The sequence below is a fragment of the Tamandua tetradactyla genome, chromosome 4 (assembly GCF_023851605.1).
Source record: "Tamandua tetradactyla isolate mTamTet1 chromosome 4, mTamTet1.pri, whole genome shotgun sequence".
Classification (NCBI taxonomy): domain Eukaryota; kingdom Metazoa; phylum Chordata; class Mammalia; order Pilosa; family Myrmecophagidae; genus Tamandua; species Tamandua tetradactyla.
Window position 1 is genome coordinate 7,194,986 of NC_135330.1, and position 27,806 is coordinate 7,222,791.

Genomic DNA, 27,806 nt, shown 5'->3' on the forward strand with positions numbered 1-27,806 from the left:
AGTTCTTACTGCTCAAAAGCCAAACATTAAGTTCTTTTAATTTCTCTCTCAATTTTGTCTTGGTCTGTCTTCCTTTCTTTATGTGTGTGGGGGGGTTGGATTGATGGGAGAGAGAGGGAGGGTTAGGCAGGGAGGCTGGGAACTTTAATATGAAACTATACAAAGGGGTTTTTCACTCTTTTTTTTTTTTTTCATTCTCTCTAGCATAGAGATTGACCCTCCTGTATGTTCAGTATGCATGTGACATGGCTTCCCTATTTTATTAGGGTTCTAGGTTCTAACTCCTCTTTGGGTAAAATCATTGTACATATAGAAGGGGATCAGTCCATTCAGGATTCCTCAGGGTAGTTTTCTCTTCTTAAGGGTTTCTCTTTTTCTTGATGTCAAATTTATTTTACCTGTGCCAGATTTCTGATTTTAGCCTTCCTGATAAACTAGGAGTGATTAATTTCTGTCTTCTAGCTTTCTGAGACCAAGATCTTCACTGCCTCTAATGTGTCTTCAGTGCCTCTGCCTGCGGAGAATGTGACAATCACCGCTGGTCAGAGGTAAGTTTGGTAATATGCAGTATCTTATCACAGAAGGGCCAACTGATATAAAGTTGTAAGGAAGAATGTCACTGAGCCTTTTCAAACACCCCTGGTGTTGGTAGTTACAGTAATTAAATCACCTGAAGTTGTGATAGATTTATAAGAGTTGGTACTGTTTAATCTACTGAGTGAAGTCCATAGATTAAAATTTGAGTTGCTTTCCTGCAAAATAGCCTTTTATTTATTTAAATTAACCTGTCAGCCTCACTGGCTTTAATTAAAGTGTAGTACAATATAATTTGTCTACTAGTAAGTTCAAGTAAGGAGGACCCGAAAGTGGAAATATTCATTTATTTCTTTATTCTGCAGAACTGTTCAATAGCTTCTTCTCTTCATTTATATTAATAACCTTTGTCTGCTGAGCCCACCAAATGTAGTGATCATTTTTTTCCTGGGATCATCAGGATCCAGCTAATGAACTTAAAAAAACTTGAACCTAGGTATTGGGGTCAGTGGTGGGAGACACTCCTCAGAGGCTATTTTTATTCCCCAAGAGGAGCCCCTTTGATTGTTTCTAGAGGTACACATACGGTTGCTTTCAGAAGGACTGAAAGGGAAGTGTGATAGAAATAGGATGTTAGGGGTGCCATTACTAGAAATAACTTTAGAAATTTTTTAAAAGTTAAAGAATAAAACAGAACCCAAACCCTCGTTTTAAAGCCACTTGAAGATTCCAGCATTCTGGTATTCAGTTTTATATATTAGATGTTAGTAAAGATGGTTATTCAGTGTTAAAGGTGTGGGTAAAAATTTCTGAGTTTTGACCTAATTGTCAAACTGCCATATTAAAGCTGACATTTGATAAAATAAAAATTTAAATAACCATTATTGTTGGCAACAGTGAAACTTAAATAGGTAATATAATGACTCATGCATCTTTTGGTGAGACGGGGTGGGGCGGGGGGCAGTAAATTAAGCATTTTAAGACTTTGTGTTTCTAGAGTTAGCTTAGAAGCATCAGTAAGTGACTTCATTTTGATCTGACCATAGTTGAGGAATGGCAGAATGTTCAGTCTACTCATCAAGATCCCTTCCCTTCCCTACCAGAATTGACCTTGCTGTTCTGTTGGGAAAGACACCATCTTCGATTGAGAATGATTCATCTAACCTGGATCCATCTCAGGCTCCTTCTCTTGCCCAGCCTCTGGTGTTCAGTAACTCGAAGCAGAGTGCCATATCACAGCCTGCTTCAGGGAACACGTTTTCTCATCACAGTATGGTAAGTAGGAAACTTGGTTTATCCTAATCAAACCTTTCCTTTCCCCCCAACACACTTATACACACTGAATTGCATTCCTTCCAAGGACAGTTGAAGATTTGGGGCAGAGGAGAAACATACTCTTCCTTGGGTATAGAGGTATTGATTTGAGTAGTAGGGGTTATCTCTAGGGGAAGACTTAGCTTTGGGGAGACTGAATCTTCTTAGTCAAATAATTTAACATCATTTTAATTGAATATTCATTGGGACCACTGATTGGTGTTATTCTTACAGAGAGAAAAATCAGTGGCGTCAACAAATTTTATTTTTGAAATCCTAATTGAACTTTGGGGGGTTGGGATTATTACAATTCTTCATTTCATGATGGGGCAGAAATTGCCATTTGTATTTATTTGAACTGACATTTCTGGATTAGACTTCCAAACACCTTAGTTTCTCCAAATCTGTTACTTAACACAGCTCTTTTTCTGTCTCTAAATGGGATGAAAATGCTTGTTCTGCCTGTCTTACAGGCTTTAGAAAGATATATAAATAAGATCATGGATACCAGGCTATATAAATGTGACAATAGTGTTATTATTTATTAATAAGAGTGCTAATGATATGACTTGTTGATTAGAACATTTTTAAAAATCCATTGATTACAGCAAAGGAATCATTTAAGCTAAACAAATAATGCGAGGACCAATTTTCTTATAGTCAGTAAATCCTAAGAAGTACTGCTTTTTCTTTTTTTCTCTTTGCTTTTCCTTTCCTGTCTGTCTGTTTATTTTTTGGTGGAGGGATACTGTAGTATAAGAGGTAAGAGACCATGCATATACATGTAATTTTATTTTTCCAGTAGTAGGATTATATTGACTATTTTAACTAGAAAACTGCTGAGCTAACCTCTTATCCACAGTTCTATCAATTTTTAACTGTTGTCTTAAGGCAACTTGTGTGATAATATAACAATATAATTTGGTGGTTGTGTTCTGCTACATGTGATTGGTGACAGATGAGAAAAAGCTGGGGAGAAGGGAAAGGGTGGGAAATATGGGGATTAATAAGAAAAAGAAGAAAATGGGAGATAGTTTATAAGAAGATGTAATGAAGATCAGGGAGAAACTATCAAATCCCAAGACATATGACTAGAAAATATAGTTGAGTGCTCTGTGTCTCTTTTAATTGCCTTCTTAATGTCTGGAATTATGAGGATTTACAACCAAATTCCAATTTTGATATCAAAATTATTCTCCATATATATTTCTACTTTACCTTAACATTTATTTAATGTATGCAGTGTGATATGTTGAACTAAATACTAGTTCATACCTGTATTTATCAGTATGCCATTTAATGTTTTCCAGTGAGAACAAACATTAGATGATTAATTTCCCTTAAAATGTAATCTAAATAATGTAGGATATCCCCTGTTTACTTTCACATATAATACATGAACATTAGATTATGTTCTCTGTCTTTATGTAATGTTTTCCATTATGGGCTTTGTTTGTTTGTTTGTTTTTTGGGTGCATGGTCCGAGAATTGAACCCAGGTCTCCCTCATGAAAGGCGAGCATTCTACTACTGAACCACCTGTGCACCCTAGTGTAATGTTTTAATATAATACGTTATAAAATGTCCTTAATATAATGCTTTGCCCTTCCAGAATATTTGATCATTATTAGCTATGTGAGATCATCTCTCTGCCACAATCTCTTACTTTCATCCAAAGTTGTTTGTTTAATCCTGGGATGGACGCTCAAGTGGAGAAAAATTTCTTACCTTGAGTTGGACCGAGCTGATTTTATATAAGAAAGCACTGCTTGATGATAGTGCTCATAATGATGGTGATATGGTTAACCAAGTACACCCAAGGAAGACTAGATTAAATATCCTTCCTTTGAGGTTCTTTAGAATCGTCAAGGCCAAGTGGCTCATCACCTAGACTAGGCTGATAGCTTTACTTGGTACTGGTGAATAGGGAAAATCTTCAAAAAACATTGAATAAATTTTGCTTGGTGTAATCAGTCAGTGGTTACCCTATAGAATTTGTATATACACAGAAAAAACAGTCAAATCATGCTGACATGTTTGACCGTCTAGTACAGAAGTTGGGATAGCTCTTTAACTTCTCTTTACCTCTATGCTAGAACTATTAGCAACAGTAGAATGAGGTTCCAGTTAGTTGTTTTGGTCCCTTTTGAGTTGTTTAGTGAAAAGGAAAGGACCTTAGCCCTAAAAAGATTTTATCATCTTCATGTGAATTAAATAATCAAGTATTATTTGGTTTAAAAATTTTAAAGATAACAGAGTCCTCCAATCATTAGAACTTTATCCCTGAGGAGGGACGGGGGGGGGAGAGATGATGATGTTACAGGTTTTAATGGCTCTCATGTTTTCAGGTGCTTACTATTTGCCAGGCACATATTAAGTGCTTTACATGCATTATTTATTTAGTCCTACAACTTTATGAGCTGTACTACTTTTTTTTTGCATTGGCAGTCTCCAGGAATCAGGTGAGAATTCTGCTACTGAGCCACCGTTGTACCGCCTGAGCTGTACTCCTTTTATTCCTATTTTCAGATGAGGAAACTTAGGCACAGAGGGATTAAAACTAATGTTTCCACCATTACACAGCCAGGATTTGAATCTAGACAGTGTGACTCCAAAGATTGTGTTCTAATGGACCATGCTATGTTCTCAATCTGGTAACATTCTTCACTTCTCTGATCTATACTGACTCTTACCTGTTTTTTCTGAGTAACTGCACAAGGCTGCTGGCTGTAGATTTCTCTAATCTCTGTGTTGATCTACAGGTGAGCATGTTAGGGAAAGGATTTGGTGATGTTGGTGAAGCTAAAGGCGGCAGCACCACAGGTTCCCAGTTCTTGGAGCAATTCAAGACTGCTCAGGCCCTGGCTCAGTTGGCAGCTCAGCATTCTCAATCTGGAAGCACCACCGCCTCCTCTTGGGACATGGGTTCGACCACACAGTCCCCATCGCTGGTGCAGTATGGTGAGAAGAATGGAAAGTAGCTTGAATTCTTTAAGCATTACTGTTCTCAGGCTGCCAAGGGTAGGGAGTAGAGAATTTGTCCTGAAGAGTGGAGAAGGGCAGCCAATGGCTAGTTCCCTATTCTGTGGATTTTCCCTTCCCAGAGAAGTTAATTCCAAAAAGTTGAGGAATAATAAAAATTTGAAGCTGTATTTCACTTTCATCAAATTTAGCCATACACATAGCTGCACTCTTCTGTTTACTTGGGGATTTCTACAAATTCTCCCTAGTTTTATCCTCAGTTTTTTAAATTAACGTCCAGGCTTAACTCACAGATACTGGGCGCTTGGTTCCAGACCACCTCAATAAAGCTGGTCCCATGAAAATTGTGTTATACATACTATAAGTGTGCAATAGCATTCTTTCTTAAAAAATCAATGTATGTGCCTTAATTAAAATGTGACACAGAGACCAAGTGAGCACACGCTGCTGGAAAAATGGTGCTGATAGACTTGCTTGATGCAGGGCTGCCATAAATTTTCAATTTGTAAAAAATTGCAGTATCTGCAAAGCACACTAAAACAGAGGTATGCTTGCATTGCCTTTGGACGGATTCTTGGGCTTGGCTATCTTTAAGACCTTGTGTATTTTAACATGGGCAGTTGCTAGACTGCTCTCTTACCCAGGCATAGTAATGTCAACTTGATTAGGCTGTACTTAGGAATAAATAGAACCCCAAATTGTTACCTATAGAAATGAGATTAAGTCCTATAAGGGGACCTGATTCTTGATGGTTATAGAGCAGGATAGATAGCGTTTCATCTGTACTTCTGCCCTCACACGTACTTGGTTTCCTCTTGCAGATTTGAAGAACCCAAATGATTCAGCGGCACACAGCCCCTTTACAAAACGCCAAGCTTTTACCCCATCTTCCACCATGATGGAGGTATTCCTTCAGGAGAAGCCACCTGCAGTGGCGACACCCACAGCTGCCCCTCCACCCCCCTCTTCTCCTCTGCCAAGCAAATCCACCTCGGCTCCACAGATGTCTCCTGGATCTTCAGACAACCAGTCCTCCAGCCCTCAGCCGGCTCAGCAAAAACTGAAACAGCAGAAGAAAAAAGCTTCCTTGACTTCAAAGGTACTTGAGTTTTAGATAGATATTGTGTTAAGGCAAAGGGTGTGGGATTTGGGGAATTGCGAATTTGTGAGGGTAAGGTTGGAAATTTGAAGGGAAATTATTTTGTTAACCTAAAGTAAAGTTAAACTGTTATTTTCACTCCTTCACCTTTCTCTTTACAGATTCCTGCTTTGGCTGTGGAGATGCCTGGCTCAGCAGATATCTCAGGGCTAAATCTGCAGTTTGGGGCATTGCAGTTTGGGTCAGAGCCTGTCCTTTCTGATTATGAGTCCACCCCCACCACGAGCGCCTCTTCAAGCCAGGCTCCAAGTAGCCTGTATACCAGCACAGCCAGGTAATGGAAACTACAGCTGTAAGACCTATTTTCTTTGTTTTTTGTCACTTTTTCTAAGTCTCTTTTTGATTCCTAGAACCCTGGTGAGGTCAAGCCTCTGACTGGGTGAGGGAAAAGTAGCCAATTGTAGTATTTTATTGAGTACTTTAATATATTATTAGGATACTCTGTTACTCTAAACAGAAATATATCTCTTAGGTACGTCTAGAATGTAAGATGTATAGAGCACCTCTAACAGAGAGTACCTTGGTATGTTCCATAGATAAAAATGCTGTTGTGTTTCTTTCAGCCATTTTGTGTGGGACTTACGCCTGAGAAGAGTGTAACTTTGATTTCTGGGGAAGGAAGTGTAGCAATAGTATATTTACACCAGTAAAAAGAAACCTTACTGGTAGAACTTTACTTACCTCATATGATAGCTATGAAGGAAGGCCATCACAAGCAACAAAGTCCTGGAGGAATTTCAGGGGATTAGGCTATTTTTCTCAAGCCTTAGAATTTTATTATTATTTGTGTGTGTGTGAGTGTGTGTGAAAGAATGCCATAGCATATTGGTTATATTCCCCAGCCTGGAAATAGCCTAGGTTTCCATTCACAGGAGAGTAGATAACTAAACTGTAGTATGTTCTTAAAATGGAGTATTACTCAGCCATAAAAGAAATACTGTACCAGTACATGCAACATCATGGAAGAATAACATACGTTTTTTTTTCAGTGAAAGAAGCCAGATACAAAAGAATGTACCCTATATATATCAATTTATATGAAGTTCTAGAACAAGAAAAACTAATCTGTGGTGATAGAAATCAGAACAGTGGTTGCTTATGGGGAGTGGAGAGGGGGGTTGATAGGCAACTTTCTAAAAATGTTCTGTATCTTGGTAGGGATGTGGATCACATACGTGTATGCATTTGTCAAAATGTATCACATTTTTTGTAATATTTAAAATATGTACACTCTGCTATATGTAAGTTATAACTCCACTTTTAAAAGCAAAAAACAGATGCTGCACAGATCTTGAGAAGTAAATGTACAAGATGAACGTCTTTTCATACCACACAGCAAGAAGCTCTTAGAGACAGCTAGGGTCTTGAGGACCCAGAGCTGACTTGCAAAGCTCCCACCAGCCAATAATGGGACAATTTGAAGATCAGTAAGAACAATATTTTCATGCATAACTTTAAAAGCATATTTTAGCCACCAATAGAGGTGTCAATTCAGTATTTTGAAATCTGGTAAATAGAAATAAAGAATGAAACACTTATTATTGTATGGATTGTACCACTGGGTAACCAGTTAGTAGATAAGGGAAAATTTCTCATAATAATTATATGAATATAATTATTCTCATAATATAATTATTCCAACTAATACATAAAAGATGGTAGAATTAAAAAGTTGTCATAATATAATCCCTAATTAATTAAATGATAGAGCCATTGAACATTAAAAGCTGCTAACATCACAAAAAAAGACAGTCCCTGCCAATGAAAGTGCATATATATAATGAGACGCTGATAACATATGAGACAGACTTGCCAAAAAATGACAAAACCTAACTAGGTTCTGATCAAGCCTCAGACTCAACCAGCCTATGAAAAATACAGTGCACAGGGGGACATGTTAAATGATGTATGATGGTTAGTTTTGTGTCAATTTTCAAGCCTTAGAATTTAAAATACAGGTGTCTGTTTCCTGTTCTAGACCTATTGAATTGTAATTGCCACCAAGGCTCTCCTCAGGAGAGGCCCACCAGTAATTTTAAGTCCAGTAGGGTTCTTTGTTGAGCCTGGAGTTCAGAATTCCTTAAAATTGAGCAGAAGTTTTCATGTTATGTGTAGAAAGGACCTGGAGTAGTCTTTCAGCTGACCTTTGGCCTTTTTTTCTTACAATTTCAGAATGTGGGGGAGCAAAAGGCTTTTCTCTTCCTTTAAGGGTTGAAGGGATTCTTAAACTCCATTCTTAATTCAGACCCCCGGTTCTATAGCATGTGGACATTCCTACTATTGTCAGGAAAAAATCGTAGCAGTTTCTTTTATTTGTTGCTGGAGAAATTCTTTCTGACTGTAATCAACTTCCTCTAATGGAACAATACAGTTTCCTGAGTATCAGTAGGTTTGCTTTATTTTGTTTCTCTGAGATGTTTCTTCTCTTTGTTCTCCACAGTGAATCTTCATCCACAATTTCATCTAACCAGAGTCAGGAGTCCGGTTATCAGAGTGGCCCAATTCAGTCAACAACCTATACCTCCCAAAATAGTGCTCAGGGTCCACTGTATGAACAGAGATCCACACAGACTCGGCGGTACCCCAGTTCCATCTCTTCGTCACCCCAAAAGGACCTGACTCAGGCAAAGGTAGTGGCTTAATGAGCCCCTGGGCATTGGTTTGGAGAATAGTGGGCGAAGACCCTTAGGTATAAGTATTTTACTTCTTGGCAAATGCTGCTAAGAAACCTCAGGAGAAACTGCTAAAAGTACATTTCTGTGATTGGTGAAATAAAAGTTATTTTCAGCAAGCTTGGAGACTCAGGGTCAGAAAACCGTTCTCTACACAGTTAAGATTCATTTTTTCTGGTAGGATCAGTCTCACGTACCTCTCCTGTCTTCTTGGAAGATCTAATTGCTAGACTTCTGGGTGCATATCAGTAGACCTCACCTTGCTGTGTCTTGGCTTGGTGAGGGGGACAGCATATGCCAAAGGACATGTGGAGTGATTGCCAGATGCAGCCAGCAGAATAGGTGGTTTGGCTGAACTGTCTTACTCCCACAGCCTTCCCCAAGGATCACTGGGTTTGGTCTTTGGGCCTTACTGCGTGTTTAGCAGTTTGGGGCTGATGCCTTCACTGACCTTGGGTTATACAATGTTGGTCTTTTTTTTGTTGTTTTTGTTTTTAAATTTTTAAATTATTTCTGTTCCTTTGGGTAGATTGCCATGTGTTTACCCTTTGGTTAACTTGTGGAATTTCTCTCTGAAAGGTTTGTTTGTTTTTTAACATTTTTCCCCCCTTTTATTTATTTATTTTTAATCCATATGCTTTACTCATCTGTCCATAAGGTAGATAAAAGAAGCATCAGACACAGGGTTTTCACAATCACATAGTCACATTGCGAAAGCTATATCATTATACAATCATCTTCAAGAAACATGGCTGCTGGAACATAGCTGTACACTTTCAGGCACTTCCCTCCAGCCTCTCTGTTATGCCTTAACTAAAAAGGTGTTATCTATTTAATGCATAAAGATAACCTCCAGGGTAACCTCTTAACTCTGTTAGAAATTTCTCAGTCGTTGACACTTTATTTTGTCTCATTTCTTTCTTCCTGCTTTTCATTGAGAAGGTTTTCTCAATCCCCTGGTTCTGAGTCCCAGCTCATTCTAGGATTTCTGTCCCATGTTGCCAGGAAGGTCCACACCCCTGGGAGTCATGTCCCATGTAGAGAGGGGGAGGGCGGTGAGTTTGCTTGTTGTGCTGGCTGAGAGAGATAGGCCACATCTGAGCAACAGAAGAGGTTCTCTTGAGGGTGACTCATTTTTTTTTTGTTTAATTTTTAAATGTTTTTTAAAATACCAAAAAACGGGAGGGCCACGGTGGCTCAGCAGGCAGGAATGCTTGCCTGCGATGCCAGAGGGCTCAGGTTCAATTCCCGGTTCCTGCCCATGTGGGGGAAAAAAAAAACAAAAACTACCAAACGCAAACATTCGTAATTTTTGATCATTCCATTCTACATATATAATCAGTAATTCACAATAGCTACACATAGTTGCATATTCATCATCATGATCATTTCTTGGAATATTTACATCTATTCAGAAAAAGAAATAAAAAGAAAACAGAAAAATTCATACGTACTATACCCCCCACCCCTCCCCCTCAACGATCACTAACATTTCAATCTAAATTTATTTTAACATTTGTTCCCCCATTATTCATCTTTATTCCATATGTTTTACTCGTCTGTTGATAAGGTAGATAAAAGGAGCATTAGACACAAGGTTTTCACAGTCACATAGTCACATTGTGAAAGCTATATGGTTATACAATCATCTTCAAGAAACATGGTACTGAAACACAGCTCCACATTTTCAGGCAGTTCCCTCCAGCCTCTCCACTACATCTTGACTAACAAGGAGATATCTATTTAATGTGTAAGAATAACCTCCAGGATAACCTCTCGACTCTGTGTGGAATCTCTCAGCCATTGACACTTATTTTGTCTCATTTCACTCTTCCCCCTTTTGGTCGAGAAGGTTTTCTCAATCCCCTGATGCTAAGTCTCAGCTCATTTCAGGATTTCTGTCCCATGTTGCCAGGAAGGTCCACACCCCTGGGAGTCATGTCCCATGTAGACAGGGAGGGTGGTGAGTTTGCTTGTTGTGTTGGCTGGAAAGAGAGGTCATAGGCCTAATTTTAAGTAGGCTTAGCCTATCTTTTGTGGGGTCAAGTTTCATATGAACACACCCCAAGATTGGGGCCTCAGCCTATTGCCCCGGCTATCTCCACTGTCTGTGAGAATATCAAGAACTCTCCACTTGGGGAAGTTGAATTTTCCCCCTTCTGAAAGGTTTCTTGACTGAAATTAAGCCAAGTCATTACTAACCTGAACAATTCACTTGAATTTGTCTGTTTCTTCCTCTTCTGTTTCTTGTATTAGAATGGCTTCGGTTCTGTGCAGGCCACGCCGTTACAGACCACACAATCTGTTGAAGGTGAGTATTCTCAGGCCCTTTCCTCCCCCTTCTGTATTTGTTCATTTCTTAGATTGTAGTGAAAAGAACTTTGGCTCAAAGATGAGAACATCTGGTTTCAGTCTTAACTTGGTTCTGCCTTAATGCTTACACCATAATTTCAGATTCTCTTGACTCAGTGATCATTCCATTGATTCCCTTCATTTAACAAATGAGAGCAGTGCTGTGCAATGTTTGGAATTTTCTTAAACACACTGGGTCCATTAATAAATAACTCATTCTTCTTTGGGGTACGACCTGGGAGTGTAGCCACCTTTTCACTTGTCTTATAGGTGCTCCTTTGCTTTGATGAGTTGAATATTTTTCTTCATTTCCAGGTGCTACGGGCTCTGCAGTGAAATCTGACTCACCTTCCACTTCTAGCATCCCCCCTCTCAATGAAACAGTATCTGCAGCTTCTTTACTGACGACAACCAATCAGCACTCATCCTCCTTGGGTGGCTTGAGCCATAGTGAGGAGATTCCAAATACTACCACCACACCACACAGCAGGTGATTTGGAGTGAGGGTTGGGGTTGGGGTTGGTGAGTAACAATAACAGAGCTCTCTGGTTCTATCTTACTCCCTTTTCCTGACAGAGACCACATTAGCCCTGCTTTTGTGGTAAGTAGATGATCTGAAAGGTGTGGAAAGTGAAGGCAGGGGAGACTTGATTTCCTGTTTCAATATCCCCTCTTGGCTTTTACTGCTCACTACACCTAACTGGCCATATGTTTACCATATGATCTCAAGCCTTCTTGGTCCTATATTCTGCCTTTTTTCCTTGTTTTTCACTGAAGCTGTAGGTGAGATAGATATAGCACTATGGCTAATGTTAAATTCTTTCTTTACAGCACGTTATCTACTCAGCAGAATACCCTTTCATCGTCAACATCTTCTGGGCGCACTTCAACATCTACTCTTTTGGTAAGAGTGATGCTGTAAAAAAAAGTGTTATTTACTTACACTTAATAACTATCCAACTCTAAGATTCTCTGAAGAGAGGATTCTTGGAAAAGGTGTAAAAGGATGTTGGGATGCCAAGAGGGGCAGAAAAATCCAGAAATATGTAGAGTTCTGGGCTATTCCTAAACCCCTGAAAGTGACTTTTTTGATTTTTTATCTGACTTTTTCACTTAAGATGGGTGGGCTTTTGTATGCTGTGATAAATTCTTAAAGAACATACTTTTCTAACTGGTATAGCCTTTCCTCATTCCTTGGTCTGGGGTACATTAAACATGAGTCCTGAAAATAATCAATGTTTAAACATCCTTATGAAAATAGAGACCACATGAGAGTTTTTGGTCAAAAAAGTAATTTCACTGCTATTAATAACTATTTGTAACATTACACTGAAGTTATAAAGTAAGGTAATAACTTAAAGAATACCCATTTTGAACGAATCTGTCAGGTTTGTGAGGAGCTGAGCTGGGAGAAGTTGATAGAAGGGCTAAGACTTTCTTTTCTTCGGAGCCTCTTTTTCTTCATATATGCTATTTCAGGTTTAAAATCATTAGAATTTATACTTTTTCCTAGCCTATGAACTGATCTTTTTGGCTGAGCTAGTAAAGAAAAGTTTCAGAGAGAAGGGCTAAGCTGTATTGTTCATATCTCAACTGTTAGTCAGTCTCCTTACTGGCTGTTTTATTCTCAGAGAGCTTGTTTGTCCTTTATCCCCTCAGCTTCCCTTCAGAACAGGATTATAATGTGAAGTGTGGATCTGTTGTTATCCTTGCTAGAATCTTGAGGAATGTGTAGCTGGAGAATACTTAATAATGCCTTCTAACTACTTTGGCAGAGGGTATCCCAGTATCTTTGACTTAGCCTTTTTATTTGGGAAGTTGCCATAATGATAAATTAACCAACCAAAGGAGTTTATCATTCCAGACCTGTGGTGGTAATCACTGTTCCCTTTTTCCCTTTTCCATCCACTTTTTGAAGCACACAAGCGTGGAGAGTGAGGCGAATCTCCATTCTTCCTCCAGCACTTTCTCCACCTCATCTAGCACAGTCTCTGCACCTCCCCCAGTGGTCAATGTCTCCTCCAGTCTCAATAGTGGCAGTAGCCTGGGACTTAGCCTAGGCAGCAACTCCACCGTCACAGCCTCGACTCGAAGCTCAGTTGCTACGACTTCAGGTAGCCCTGCCTAGAAGGTGGATGGTGTTCTTCTGGGGTGAAGAAGAGAAGTAATTGCATGACAAGATAACAGTATCATTTCCCTTTTAGGAAAAGCTCCTCCCAACCTCCCTCCTGGGGTCCCGCCATTGTTGCCTAATCCGTATATTATGGCTCCAGGGCTGTTACATGCCTACCCGGTAAGTAGGATGAAGGGTCTTCTCCAAAAGATGAGGATTGTGGCTAATCTATTTATAGCTCTGGATTCAGTTGGACGAGTATAAATAAAATAACAGAATAAATGAGTGGCTGCCACAAATAAGCAATCAGACTTTTGTTTTCAACTTTGAAAACATATGTATATTGTGGCAACATACACGACACAGAATTTCCCATATTGACCCTTTCATGTGTACAGTTCAGTGATTCATAATACTGTGCTTCCATCACTACCATCCATTACTGAAACGTTTTCATCACCTGAAATAGTAAATTTGTTTCCATTAAATAATAACTCTCCATTCCCTACTATATATCCCACCCCTGTAACCTGTAATCTACTTTTCTGTCACTTTGAATTTGCATATTTTAGGTTTTTCTTCTGAGTATACTCATATATTTGTCGTTTTATGTTTGGCTTATTTCACTTGACATAATGGCTTCCTCTATGTTGTAGAACATATCAGAATTTCATTCCTTTTTATGACTGAATAATCCATTGTATGGCTACCACATTTTGTATATCCATTCATTTGTTGAGGGATGCTTGGGTAACTTCCACCTTTTGGCTGTTGTGACTAATGCTGCTATGAGCATTGGAGTACAGATATTTTCAAATCCCTGAACAAACAGATTTGTGGTTTTGGGGAAAATAGCACATTTTAGAGAGTAAGAGCTAAACTGAGGCTGCACCTTCTACTGTGTATCTGCTCTATGTGAAATACACATTCTGTGCTTTAGAAACCAAGGGCCAAAGTATTTGCCTAGAATTCCTTTCAGTGTCTCAGAATTATTTTCTCAAGTTGTATTGGTTCTCTAACTCTGGGAGTCTTTGTTGGCTCTGGCCTGGTCAGAACAGAGTTTCCTTCTTTAGTCAAGCACTGGTCTGAGATTAGGTGGTTTACAATAGTAGCTTTTCTGCCCTTGTGTATTTCCTGTTAGCTTCATATGTTCAGTGGCTATTAAAATACAAATTTTTTAAGTTTTAAAAAGATACCCGTTCTTGCCCTAACAGAGAGAGTCTAGGTGAGCATCATACAGATGAAGTACCCAAATAACACTTTCATATATATTAACAACAACAAATTACCATAATACCCATAATGTTGGAGAAAGCAAGAGTAAAATGTAAATCCTTTCTTGAGGAGATAAATCTTAAGCCAAATTTTGAAGTCTGTAAGAGAGACCAATAGAATAGAGAATGAAGTGGGCCTTCTGTATATACTATCTGTGCTACTCCTTCCCAGGGGTCACCCAGTGAATCGAGAGTTGGTATCTTAAGAAAAAGTCTCAAGATTTTTCATGAATTATTTTATCTCTTTGTAATTCACTCTTCCCTCTTAAAGAAAACTGAAGGAAATAATTTACATTCTGTTATTCCTAAGAATGAAGTATGAACGATCTACTGATTTATCTTGCGTCATAAGGTCCTTGACTTGGCTATCATGGCCAGTCCCCATTAATGTTACATATCTGTATCTTTCAGCCACAGGTATATGGTTATGATGACTTGCAGATGCTTCAGACAAGATTTCCTTTGGTGAGTACATGAAATAGAGCTTTGGAAGATAAGAGATCTAGAAATTAGCATCGGAGATTAACTCAAATGTCAGTTGATGAAAAATCACAGACTTGACTCTCCCAATTCATCCCTCCATACACATACTTTGACTTAGAATAGGGGTTTGGGAGAGTGGTTCTAATGGAAAGTAACTTTTAAAAGTATCATAGTTGTGGAATCTTTAATGTAAACAAAATTTAACTTAATCTGTAGTCCAATAGAGTACTCTGAAACTCTAAGGGTGATTTCTCTATGTCTCAAGAACTTTGAATTCCAGAAGGAAAGATTTATTATCTCAGTAGAGTAAGCTTGATATAGATTACTGGGGATGCTATCCTAGAGAGTTGAGGATATTATTGATCCTAATGGGCTTTGGTATGTTTTCCATTGAGCATACAAGTAGACCTTGCCTGGCTATACTTGTAGCCAGGCAAGGGGGACAGTGTATGCAATAGTAATTTGGAGTTTGTGCCAGCTCTAGCCAGCTTAATCAGTGGCTGGATAAATTGCAGTATTCCAACATTGTCCTGCTTCTCACCCTGTGTAATTGTGATGGGAAATGAGTAGCATTGAATCTGATATTTTTCTCTTCTAGGATTACTACAGCATCCCATTCCCCACACCTACTACTCCGCTGACTGGGAGGGATGGTAGCCTGGCCAGCAACCCTTATTCTGGTAGGACTGGGTGTCACTGAACAAAGGGAGGTGGTGTTGGGATTGGTGGCAGAAACTTAACTAGTAGAAGAAAGAGGCCAGTCTTCACCTTAAGATCTTTAGCAGAAGTATAGAATGGATGTGATGAATCAGGGTTGGTAGATTGAGAATCCTGCAAAAGTTGGACATGTGGCTACAGCTTTTTCCTTTTCATCCCATTTTCAGTTGTTTGCCTGTGGTTCTCAGATAACATCTGGACTTGGTTTTCTCTGCCATTCCTTTGGCTGAGCAGTACAGTGGTCGTCTTGGCCTTCCCATTTTATTGCTGCCCCTGTATTCTACTGGCAGTGGCAGTCTCATTGCCTTGCTGCCTGCTGCATCTTCAGTTTTCTTTTTTTCTGCCTGACCCACCATTATCCTCATTGACCTATCAGTTTTTTTCTGACCTGTCATTGTCTTTCATATCTTTTCTTAGTTATATTTTGACATCTCTAGTTATTTCCCTTGTAATGGTAATTATTAAGATTTATCTTGTGCTTTAGAGTTTATAAAATGCTTTCATATCAGTTGTCTCATTTGGGAAGGGAGAGGTTTAGATGCCCCTCCCCTTTTTTTTCATTCATAGAAATTCAGGAGATGAGATGACCTGTGCTGTGGCTTGGCAGGCCTAGTATTATATTGGCTTATAATTTCCCAGGTTCATCACAGGCATTCCCAGCACTGGGTAGGGGATGACTACAGAAAGTGTGGAGGAAAATGAAAGAGAACTGTTTTGGAGCTTTCTCTGGGAACCTGTCTCTGCTATAAGATTACATGTTTATTCAGAATTAATCCTTGATTAGCACTGTGCTGATTGTGTGCTGAGCAATGCTTAATGTAGCAGCAAAGAAGTGTAATTCTAAAATTAAATTTTAACTATCTTTGAATAAGATCTCCTGGAAACATGAAAACAGAAGAGGTAATTCTGTGTTGGTGTGGAGGATAAAAGTAGCAGGTACATTTAGCCTCTCCTATCACAGGTGACCTCACAAAGTTTGGCCGTGGGGATGCCTCCTCCCCAGCCCCGGCCACAACCTTGGCCCAACCCCAACAGAATCAGACGCAGACTCACCACACCACGCAGCAGACATTCCTGAACCCGGCGCTGCCTCCTGGCTACAGTTACACCAGCCTGCCATACTACACAGGGGTCCCGGGCCTCCCTAGCACCTTCCAGTATGGGCCTGCTGTGTTCCCTGTGAGTACCTGATCTTGGTCTCTCCTGGTTTTGTGGTGGAGAATCCTAGCCCTGATATTATCCTGGCTGCTTTCAAAGCTAGATGATTCTTTGGTACTGGTGAGAAGGTATGATTTCCACCTCTGGCCAGTTTCTGGGGACTAGGAGAGGGAGTGGGGTTGGGGTTGGTGGGATTAGGATGGAGGCAACTTGTTCTTGGAATTAGCCAAATGAGGAATGTGATACCATATAACTTTTTTTGTTTTTTTATTTTTAACATTTTCTTTGACTGAGGATAAATTGAATGGGTTGTGGGTCAAGATACAAATGCTTATTATGGAACTTGGTTGCTTATTTTCAGGCAAAATAGGTATTTTCATATCAGGTAAAAATTAAGTTGTGGGAAATAGTCTTTTTCCTATATGGAGTGATAAAAAATGAATGTTAACAGACCTCTCAATTTTAAAAAATGTAAATTCTTATATTTAATTTTGAGTGATAGGGAAATCCTTGCTTAGGAACTGAATTGTATTCACTGATCATAGAGGGAAAAGTACAGATTTTCTCTCTGCTGGCAATCTGGTTTCATTATTCTGAAGTGTGGAGGTCTTTGTAGCCCTGTACACTTAGTCACAGTATCTAACTTGTTGGAAAGAACTGCTCAACAGTAACAATTTAAAACCAAATATTTTGTCAGACATTTTCTAAAATTTTAGTGGATTGGTACCGTATAACTTTGCTTCCCTCAGGCTGTCATTCATTCCCTCCTACCACTGTCCCTTTCCCTTCCTCCAAACTACCATTTTTTTTTTAACTTCACTGATAAATTCTAGAATTTTCAGTAAGGAATTCATTTCAGTAAATAAGGCTTTAGCCAGCCTACGTCAGAATAGGAAACCATCTGAATGTCCATTTCCTAGATTAGGACAGGTAGGGCAGATAGTACATGATGCCAGTTGACTGCAATTCTGGACTTTGCTCTTCAGGTGGCTCCTACCTCTTCCAAGCAGCATGGTGTGAATGTCAGTGTGAATGCATCGGCCACCCCTTTCCAACAGCCGAGTGGATATGGGTCTCATGGATACAACACTGGTAAGCTCACCTTGGCAGTGGTTGTCAGTGGTGTCTGTGGGGTGTTAGTGGACGAGTTTCAGGGAGGAAAACTTGGTGTTTGAGAAGACTAGGTTGGTGTGGATATGCTATTCCATGTATGATGACTAATGCTTGACTGATTTGGGTGTCTGAGCAGCACCAGCCGAGGAACTGGGTAGATAAGACATGTGTCCACTAGTCTTTATGGGGAATGTCCAGGGGCTTGTCTTGGCTATTAGAATAGAATAGCTGATCTAAACTTTGTGTGGGAAGCAGGTCAAGGGGCCCCAAGATTTTGCTGAGATGTTAATGTAGGCATGGCACTGGTAATACAAAAGGGATATTAGTCACTGAAAAGAAAGTTTAAATGTATACTTAGGTGGCTTGCTATGATAGGTTTGGCTTATACCTTTGTACTAGTGCTTTTCTTGTGTGGTTGCCTTTTTATTCCTTAGCTAGAGAGGACCCAAGATATGGAGTAGACACGACTGTTCAATATAGTGAGAATTGATTGGGCTGGGAGAGTTATCTTTTTAGTGGTTGCTTCATTTGTATGGCTCATCCATTTGCAAAACCTATTTGCATATCTCATCTCATAACAGGGAGGGAAGTGTAGGATTCCTGAAAGGATACTGAAATAAAAGATTATTTGCCTATGCTTTGCTCCTATACTTGATACCTATCCTCCGCTTTTGGAGGATTAGACGTGAGAAAGTTCTTTGAATAAAAAAATTTCGTTTACTTTTTTCAGTGACTTGTGGTTGGATATAGGGTAGGGTGGGGGGATTTAGGATCACCCTTCAAAGCTCTCAGCTCATATACAGTTACTTGGTGATTTGGATGGAGCAGCATCTGTGGTTGTCCCCCTTGTGTGTTCTCCAGGTGGGTAAATTGTCCAAGGTTTTCAGTAATTGGGAAGCTGTCTGAGCTGAACACAGAAGGCAATAGATACCTTAGGAACTGATAGGTGGAGATTTAAGCTATACTGTATGACTTAGTGTGGGCCAAGATTAAACCTAAAGAAATCCTAAAATGCCCGTCTGGGATTTTATACCTATTACCACCCCTGTCATTCAAAGTCTGCCCTAATCCTTGGTGGGGAGGATTATAAGCTTTTTAACTTGGAGTGGTCCCATTTTAAGAGTAGTAGATTTAAGTCTTAGCTGGGCCAGGTTCAAGAATAAAATTGACAATATAAAAGACTGGCATACTTTGATTCTGGACAAACTTAGTTTTTTTACCACCTTTAAAATTCAGAAACCTCCTATTGCAGCCCTTTGAGAAACCCCCAGTTCCCAACCCCACAGAGGGCTCTTGTCATTCTCTTCCTCATCAACCTCTAAATTCATTTATTTTTATGTATTTGATTCCTTTTAGGAAGAAAATATCCACCCCCTTACAAGCATTTCTGGACGGCTGAGAGCTAATTTGGCCCATGGCTGGGGGCTATGTTTGTGTGTGTGTATAGATTTGCACTGAAGTCTTGTTTCAGAAACCAGAACACTGAGGAGAGCCTGCTGAGCTGAGGCCATGGCCTGCGTGGCTTGGGGAAATGAGTTGGTGGATACCTTCTGGGCTTTTGAACTTGCCCCTTCCCCATTTCCCTCTCCCCCATGTGTCTGACCCTGTCTTACCCATTTCGAATTCAAGTGGTGCAGCACCTCCGAAGCATCAATGCACACACCTGCTGTTGCTTTTGATTTCTGGAAGGCATGTAGTTTCAACTTGTAACAAAAATATTTGTAGTCTTCAATAAACTGTGGTATTTCTTTAGCTAACTCTGGCGTTCTTTCCGTGCATGTCTTTCTGGACAACAGGAGCCAATGTTTTTATGAATAAAGGGTGGAGGGTGGTTTTCCAATTAAACTCCAGTGTAGCCAAAGAACTGGTTAACTTTTCAGTATGTGGTGATTTTACTAAAGTGGGGGTGGGGGTGGGGGACAACCTCAGTTTCCAGCCGGTTGAATGGTTGAAGAAAATTATTTGTAGACATCCATGATTCCCTATGCTTATTTCTCTTCACTTTTCCATTTAGTTCTTCCCCTTGCCTCTGACATAAGCAGAGGGAAAAGGACAAAAAGTTTAGAGTGTCACGTCATGGTGAAAGGCAAAAGAGTATGGTATCAAAAGCTGTTGTTAAGGAAGTATTTTCAGGGCTTAATTCCCACATATGGTTCCCAAAGGTCAAGTGGCTGATTGAGAGCTGATGACTCGGGCTTTGTGGAAACTGTGCTAGCCTGGAGCATTGTTCTTAGTCCTTGATGGCTTTTCAAGGGTTGTGGGGATTGTGGATTATTGATCGTTTTGCAGAGGATGTATGGGAGAAGTTTGGTTAGACATCTCCTCAGTCCCACTTGTGCATTATTGGTCCTTTGTTTAGAGTTGAGTTGGACAGTGAGACCAATGCCCATGGTTAATTAAAAGCCCAGGTGTTCAGCTTTCTTATTATTTGTTCTCAGCCCTCTGTAGACATTTTGTCCTGTGGAGTGTGACCAACCTCCCCAGGGGCTGCTGTGCTCAGAGATTGATTGCTTACTCTCCCTACCATCCACATTGTGTTGGTGTGATCGTCACTGTTTTGAGAGTCCGGTATAGTAAGGGAATGTTGACGTTGGAAGGGAAGCAAGAGAGCTCTGTAGCCTGAAGATCTAATAACTGTAGTGAGGGATAGGGGAACAAATACTCATTATTTTCTTAGGGTATCTAATGATTACACTGATACTTTTATGGCTACTACACAGAATATTCTCTCTCCCTTCATTTCCAGTCTTTTCAACCCCATGTCCAAGTTAGGGCCTCTGGATTAGAAGCTGTTTTTTAGCTACCCTAACCTCTGGAAAGAGTTATACCACATAGGAACATATTTGACCCAATTTCTCTCCTACTACCCAGTTTGGGAATCCATTTAGCCATTTCTCCCATCCTGTGTGGGCAACAAACCCTCACTTGATCACCCAGAAGTATTAGCAGGCTGCTGGAGTCTACAGTGAAGATAAATTATTCTCTCTTTTGGTTTGCCTTTAAAATAATTCTATTTATATCCTATCTATTCCACCTTCGTTCTTAACCCTTCCACGTAAATGTCATTAGCTTTTTTTCTGTAACTGCAATCTGGATTTTTAAGTTAGGCTTCTTACCCAGTGATTTCCCAGATGGGCACCTGGGGGTTGGAAAGGAAAGGGGGAAAAATAGCCTAATTTTCCCTTGCTTAAAAGGTTCCTGTATTTGCCCTACTTCAGAGCCTTTTGAGTACAAAAAGTGAGGAAGTATTTTCTCATGCTTGGTTTATGTGGTTCTAGCTGTTCTTCCTGGTTGGTGTTTGCTCCTCCTTGGAACCCATCTGGATTTATGATGTGGGAAGTATTTCCAGGTTAAGATGCCACTTCTGCTGGGAAAATTTTAGAGTGGTTGCCCAAGGTGGGCTTAAAGTTTTGAAAGCTGCCCTTTTTCTAGGCAGTGGAGACATGTGGGTTCCAGCCTTGAATAAATATCTAGAGTTTGAAGAAGGATTGCTGTTTAACTGTGGGTGAATGGAGGACTTCTCATTTGCGATTTAGTCACTCCAGTACAGTACTCATCAGAGTGCTAATAGAGAAGAACGAAGGTGTGTACCTCTGAGGGGAGGATCCAAGGGCATAGACTGAAATGCCAAGTTTTTCTGAATTTCATTTTCTTATTTCATGGCAACTAGTTTATTTTTTTTTTTATTGAATTCATGCTTTCAACCCCTAATTATTTAACTTTTCCTTAAACATTTGCATAAAATTTCTCTATGAAGATACTGGACTATCTTAACGGCTTTTCCTATTTTCTTGGCCCCTTCCTTTGTCCTATACCCAAGTGTGAGACTATGGTAATGTTTATTTCAGTTTGAGGAGTACAAATTAAAATAAGTTGTACTACTCGAATTACCTTAAAGTTGTAATGGTAGTAGGAAGTTTTTTCAACAGGAAATGTGAGGTTTTGGTTAAAGATTTTATTTCATGGAGAAGCCGAAATTATTAAAATGACATTTGGATTTTGTGTTTCACCTGCCCTTTCACCACCCCAAACCCTGTGCTTTTAGGCTTCAGTGGAAATTCATCTTTGTGTCAACACTTTAAATCTTATATATAATCTAGCACTTCCAAGAAACTGGACTTGAGTAAACTGAGGCACTAAGAATGAAACTACTCTTGGGGGTTAACTTGGACTGCTCCTCTAGTATTTTCCTATTCTGTGGGAACATGGATTTTGAACCCAAAAGACTTTCTTCATGAATAGAGAGAATCACCCCACTCAAGCTTTCAGGAGCAAGACTGAGTGGAGTTTGGGCAGATTATTTGAAATAGATGTTAACAGTTTATTATTACATTCCTATCAGACTTTGGTACAGAAATGTTTTGAAAATTGTATATGCTAATGAGGTTTGGCCATACCTACTTCTCCACCCCCAAAAAACAAACAGAAAACACCACACTCACACATACACATATCTGGGAAAGGCAAAAGAACCCTTTAGGGAGCCGTTGTGTCATGAGCTCTTATCCCTCAGGAGTGACCTGAAGCTGGAAAAACAGACCAAAATTCCCTTGCAGTGATATAGCTAGAAAGGCTGCAGACATCACCTCCACCTAGGGATAGGGGCCAGGCAGCTAGCTGAGCTAATCCTCCTGTCTGTTTCCTCCTCCCCCAGGTGTATCAGTCACCTCCAGTAACACGGGCGTGCCAGACATCTCGGGTTCTGTGTACTCCAAAACCCAGGTAGGTGCCTGGCTCTGGACAGAAGTGGAAAAAAGAGAGGACATGGAGGAGGAGGAGTTGCAGTGATAGAAACACAGTGAATAAGAACAACCCGAGGAAAAGTGTCAGGAAACCCATCTACTAGAAGATGGCTGGTCTCCTCTAGACCTGTTTTTCTAAGGAGTTTAAATTTAGCCCCCTGAGGAAAAAAGAGAGAGATGTTATAGGAAGGTGAAGTGTGGCAAATTGTCATGTGATTTATTCTGCAACTGTTTTTTTTTTACTTTTTTATTGTATACTTTAACATATATAGAAAGCAAAGAAAGAGAAAAGCAATAGTTTTCAAAACACTCTTCAACAAGTAGTTACAGGACAGGTCCCAGAGTTTGTCATGGGCTACCATACGAGCCTCTCACAACTTTCTTCTAACTGCTCTAGAATATAGGAGGCTGGAAGGCTTAAATTTTTTTTTATCATCACAATTGACTTCTTTTTTTGAGAAAAATAACATATATACAAAAAAACAATAAATTTCAAAGTACAGCACTACAATTAGTTGTAGAACATATTTCAGAGTTTGACATGAGTTACGATTCCACAATTTTAGGTTTTTACTTCTAGTTGCTCTAAGATATCTTTTTAATGATAAAAAGATATCATTTTAATGATGTAGCATTCATATTTATTTGTTAATCCTATCTTCTCTGTATAACTCTACCATCACCTTTGATCTTGTCTTCTCTGTATAACTCTACCATCACCTTTGATCTTTCCATTCCTCTCTTAAGGGTTGTTTGGGCTGTGGCCATTCTAACTTTTTCATGTTGGAAGGGGCTGTCACTGACATGGGGTAGGGAGATGGAACTATCTGGTGCTCTGGAGAGACTGGGCCCTCTAAGTTTCAGGTCCTGGGACCCATCTGGAGGTTGTAGGTTTCTAGAAAGTTGTTCTACTGCATGGAACCCTTGTGGAATCTTATATATTGCCCTAGGTGTTCTTTAGGATTGGCTGGAATGGTCCTGGTTGGGGGTTGGCAGGTTATGATAGGTAGCAGTGTCTAACTGAAGCTTGCGTAAGAGCAACCTCCAGAGTAGCTGCTCTCTGCCACTGATACTTTATTAGTTACACTTCTTTTCCCCCTTTTGGTTGGGATGAAATTGTAAATAGGTTTTTAATATTTTTATATTTAAATTATATTTAGATTTAATTAAAGTTTTTAATTTTTAATTTTTTTTTGTATGCTGAACGGCGAGGGTCTGCAACTGTTCTTGCCCTTTCCTTTACTTTCCTATTCTCCCAACCCTTCTCATAACTTTCTGAGAGAATGAGTATGGAATGAAAGGAAACTATTTCATCCCATTCTTTGTGAGTAAATAATAAAACTAAAGAGTGGGGAAGAAGACAACTCAGTAATTAAAGAACGAGGCATTAGAGTTATCCACAGGTGGTCTTATTTGTATTGCTTTTTATTCCCCATCATCATAAATATTAAAAGATTGATATAAAGTAATAGGGGTTTAGGGGAGAGCTTCATGGCCAAGACCCTCAATACTTAAAACACCTCAGTTTGTACTCATTTTGAAATATTAACAGGAATTCTAATTTTACCCAACTGCAGAGGTGGAGTTGTTAAAAGCAGTCAGTACATTTCATTATGTTCATATAGAGCATTAGATTTTGAGAAATGTTTTTACTTCCATCCTCATTTGAACCTTACAACCAAAACTTTAGTAGACCAATAGCATCCTCATTTTATGTTTTGCGAAATTGAGTAATTTGCCCAGGAATCATGCTGCTATTAAGGGCAGAGCTGGGACTTTGATTTCAGATGCATTGTTCCTTGTATAACATGAATGCTGCTTTCTTGGGGTTGGGGAGCTTGGGCTTAGAGATTCCAAGCATAAATTTGCTGATCCCTTTTACTCTCTCTCCTCCATTCTCCTGGATAGCAGTCCTTTGAGAAACAAGGTTTTCATTCCGGTACTCCTGCTGCCTCCTTCAACTTGCCTTCAGCCCTAGGAAGTGGGGGGCCCATCAACCCGGCCACAGCTGCTGCCTACCCACCTGCCCCCTTTATGCACATTCTGACCCCCCATCAGCAGCCACACTCCCAGATCCTTCACCATCACCTGCAGCAGGATGGCCAGGTAATAACCCTTCCCCCTTACTCCTTTCCCTTCCTTTTCCTTCCTATCCCTTAAAACTGCCTCCCCTTTCCTTCTCTTACCCTTCCTCACCACCACCTTCACCCAGTCCCTCCCCAGCGCCAGCCATGGGCACACAGCACATACAGACTCAAGCGCACATAACACAAGCGGCCGGCAAAGGAGATGTCAGAGAAGGGGCCAGATTGAAACCTTTTTTGTTCAGTTCCATTGGTGCCTTTCTCTACCTCCTCCCATGGCACAATTGTCCTCATCCCATCAGACCTGGGTCACACCTCCCCTCCTACCTCTCCCAGCCTTCCCCCTTGCCCCAACATTATAGCTTTCCCTTCTAATGGTAGAGTTCTATTGTCAAAGTTTGTCCCTTTATTTTCCATATATCCTGGTTCTGCCTCAGCTACCATATTTGCAGATGATTCTCTGTTGCCAGCGCCAGCAGGAGGAGCAGGTAATGAAACTGAATGATAATATGCTTGAACCCACTCCCTTTCAGTCCCCATTTCATCTTTGCAACCTCAGGGAACTTGAAGAGAAAAGAGATTGCGCGGTCACAAATCGGGATACACAAACACAAACACCTTGCTGAGCTCTCTGGCCTCCCCTTCCTCTTTCCTTTCCTCCCTCAGCACCCTCTTTTTCTTCTACACCCTGATCCAGTTCTGGTATACACTTGATTACTGGAATGGAAAGGATTCTTGGGTCAGCATCTAGAGCCCTGAGACTTCAGACTCTCTTTCCTACCTTGCCTGAAAAGGGAAGGGCTCACAGATGTGACTTATGGTAGGGATGGGGAGCTGTGGGATGGTGTAAAAGACCTCTCCTCCATTGTAGGTGATTGAGGAGCTAGATTAGGGGCTTTCTTGCCTCCATAGACAGCTTTCCAAATAGAGGCATTCATGGAGGAGATCAGTGTAAATGAAATCAACTAGTGATCATTCATCTCCGAGAGGCTGTAATTCTCTGTAGAAAAGAGTAGCCTTTTCCCAGAGCAGGGGCGGCTGATGGGATGAGGGAGGTGGTATTGAAAATAAGTAGAACTGATTCACCATCTCATTTCCAAAGGTATCTTGCCCTCTTTTCATCTTTTCACTATTTAAAGGCTGAAAGTGCCTTTGTGCTGGTCAGAGAGGGGATCTAACCACTCGGAGGATCAGAACTTTCCATGGTTGGGCTTCAGAGTAGCCTCTAAGCAAGGGGAATGGGAGCGTAAGACAACTTCCACATCTCCATGTGAAGATCTCACAGACTTGTCCCACTAACTAGACACCTTTTTCCTCCCCATGATCCTCCCATTCCCCTGCAGACGGGCAGCGGGCAACGTAGCCAGACCAGCTCCATCCCGCAGAAGCCCCAGACCAACAAGTCTGCCTACAACAGCTACAGCTGGGGGGCCAACTGAGGCCCTGACCCTCTTCTCCTGGCCCCATCTTCTGAGAGGGCTTCTCAGCCTGGCAACTATGGAAACAGCATCAAAGAGAAAAAGGAATGTTGGGGGATTCTGCTGCCCCCCACCCCCAGCGGAGCTCCCCATGCCTCAGCTTCATGTCTGTCCCATTCCCATACCATCCCCACCCTGTTGTATGTATTATAGGATTTGTATTTTTTCCTTTTTTTTTTTTTTCTCCTTCCTTTCCTCTTCCTCCTCTTCCCCACTACCCCATGCATTCAAGATTATGAAACTCTGCTGTGGGCCCTGCCCTTCCTTCTCCTCCTCCTGTTCACCCTGGTGGTGTGTGGGTGAGATGGGGAGGTGGGACCCCCAAATATATATCAGCCCAACAGCCCTAAGTCTCCTCCTTTATTATTAGGAAAACAAAACAACAACAACAAAAAAAAAACGGCGTCATGAATATGAACAGCATTGTCAGATGAATTCGTTGAAGTGTTTTTTTTTGTTTTTTTTTTTTTTGTTTTTTTTTTTGTACTGTGTCCTCAAATTTAATGGATTAATGTGTCTTGTATATATAAAAAGAAAACCTCTACCTTCAGCCTCTGCCCATTCTTGCTCCGTCTAGGATATCCTCAGTCTCGTCGATGACCAGCTTGGTGAATAAGTGTTACTGTACCAACTCGGCCTTCTCTAGCAGGCCCTCAAAGGCAGTGGAATAAAATGAAATCTTCGCCCTTCTCTGACCTTAATGTGCTAGTGTCTTGCCCTTGCGGGGTTCCCTTCCTTTAATCCTTAAGAGTCTTACAGCCTGGTGCCTGGAAAGAAGCACCACAACTTTTCATTCCCTCCAGAAACTGATACATCTACAACAGATTTCAAGCAGTGAGGGAGAGGAATAGAGGAGATTGGGTGATGAGGGAAAGACGTAAGGAGGAGCTGAGACTGTTTCAAAGGAATGACTTTGTGGGGTCAAAATATGCAGGGGTCCAAGCAAACTGAAAGAAGTGAGGGTAACATGTACTGTTGGCTTTCAGAACTTAAGCTTTGGGTCCATTACCGTTAAGGGAAGAACATAGTAATTCTTCCTTCTTGAGTGCTTTGGTGTTGCATAGCTATACCCAGTCCCCTGAAAAGGAACCCAGAACAAGGCAGGGGGTGGAGGTTGGAGTGAGGGATGAAGACAGGCTCTGAAAGTAGTCTATGATATGAAAAAGAGAATACTTAAAACCTCAAATTCTTTCTTTACTCCTTCACTACCTTTCCTTCCAGTGTTCTTTTACGAATCCTGTATTCTGCTGGCTTCGGAGCCTATTTCAGAAAATTAATATTTTATAACATTCCCTGGTGGTTGGTGGAATTGAGAAATTATAAATCTATGTATCCTTATGCCTTTTATCTATTTAATTGTGGGTAATTCGATGCGAGAAGGGGCTTGATAAAACCTTTTATCTACCCACTATATTAGACAACCCAGGTCAGTAAAAAAATAGGTTGAAGGACTGAGGTGGCTTCTGGATGTGGTGAGCCAGGGGTGAGGGACATGCGCACATAGGTTCAATTTGGGCGTTTGCGCTGCCCTCTGGCGGCTTTATCCAAATAAAATCCAATCAAACTCTCGAAGCATCTTTTTGGACTGGGCTGGTAAGCGGAAAGAAGATACAGCTTAGAAGGGAGATGATA

The 27,806-nt window shown here is 40.4% G+C and overlaps 1 protein-coding gene and 2 non-coding genes across 27 annotated transcripts in view; all 3 read left to right on the forward strand.

Annotated features, from left to right (window-relative positions):
- UBAP2L (ubiquitin associated protein 2 like) overlaps positions 1-27,325 on the forward strand; it is a 46,807-nt gene extending 19,482 nt beyond the window's left edge. For 8 of the 25 annotated variants that reach the window (XM_077156268.1, XM_077156274.1, XM_077156273.1 and 5 more), the window contains 19 exons: positions 463-548; positions 1,638-1,809; positions 4,610-4,808; positions 5,651-5,928; positions 6,090-6,262; positions 8,429-8,618; positions 10,917-10,971; positions 11,328-11,502; positions 11,844-11,916; positions 12,931-13,126; positions 13,217-13,305; positions 14,811-14,864; positions 15,481-15,562; positions 16,561-16,778; positions 17,744-17,849; positions 22,525-22,592; positions 24,521-24,718; positions 25,134-25,184; positions 26,040-26,582. In XM_077156268.1, coding sequence (XP_077012383.1) covers positions 463-548; positions 1,638-1,809; positions 4,610-4,808; positions 5,651-5,928; positions 6,090-6,262; positions 8,429-8,618; positions 10,917-10,971; positions 11,328-11,502; positions 11,844-11,916; positions 12,931-13,126; positions 13,217-13,305; positions 14,811-14,864; positions 15,481-15,562; positions 16,561-16,778; positions 17,744-17,849; positions 22,525-22,592; positions 24,521-24,718; positions 25,134-25,184; positions 26,040-26,135 — 2,559 coding nt within the window. In that variant the 3' untranslated portion in view covers positions 26,136-26,582. Of the gene's footprint in view, positions 1-462; positions 549-1,637; positions 1,810-4,609; positions 4,809-5,650; positions 5,929-6,089; positions 6,263-8,428; positions 8,619-10,916; positions 10,972-11,327; positions 11,503-11,843; positions 11,917-12,930; positions 13,127-13,216; positions 13,306-14,810; positions 14,865-15,480; positions 15,563-16,560; positions 16,779-17,743; positions 17,850-19,226; positions 19,734-22,524; positions 22,593-24,520; positions 24,719-25,133; positions 25,185-26,039; positions 26,583-26,751 lie in introns of those variants that run through there. The other 17 variants (XM_077156278.1, XM_077156281.1, XM_077156283.1 and 14 more) reach the window with 13 other exon arrangements.
- Positions 8,899-9,035, forward strand: LOC143681959 (small nucleolar RNA SNORA58). The gene has a single exon (XR_013174993.1). It is a non-coding gene; the product is annotated as a small nucleolar RNA SNORA58 (small nucleolar RNA).
- On the forward strand, positions 15,275-15,410 carry LOC143681958 (small nucleolar RNA SNORA58). The gene has a single exon (XR_013174992.1). It is a non-coding gene; the product is annotated as a small nucleolar RNA SNORA58 (small nucleolar RNA).
- Positions 27,326-27,806: the final 481 nt, after the last annotated feature.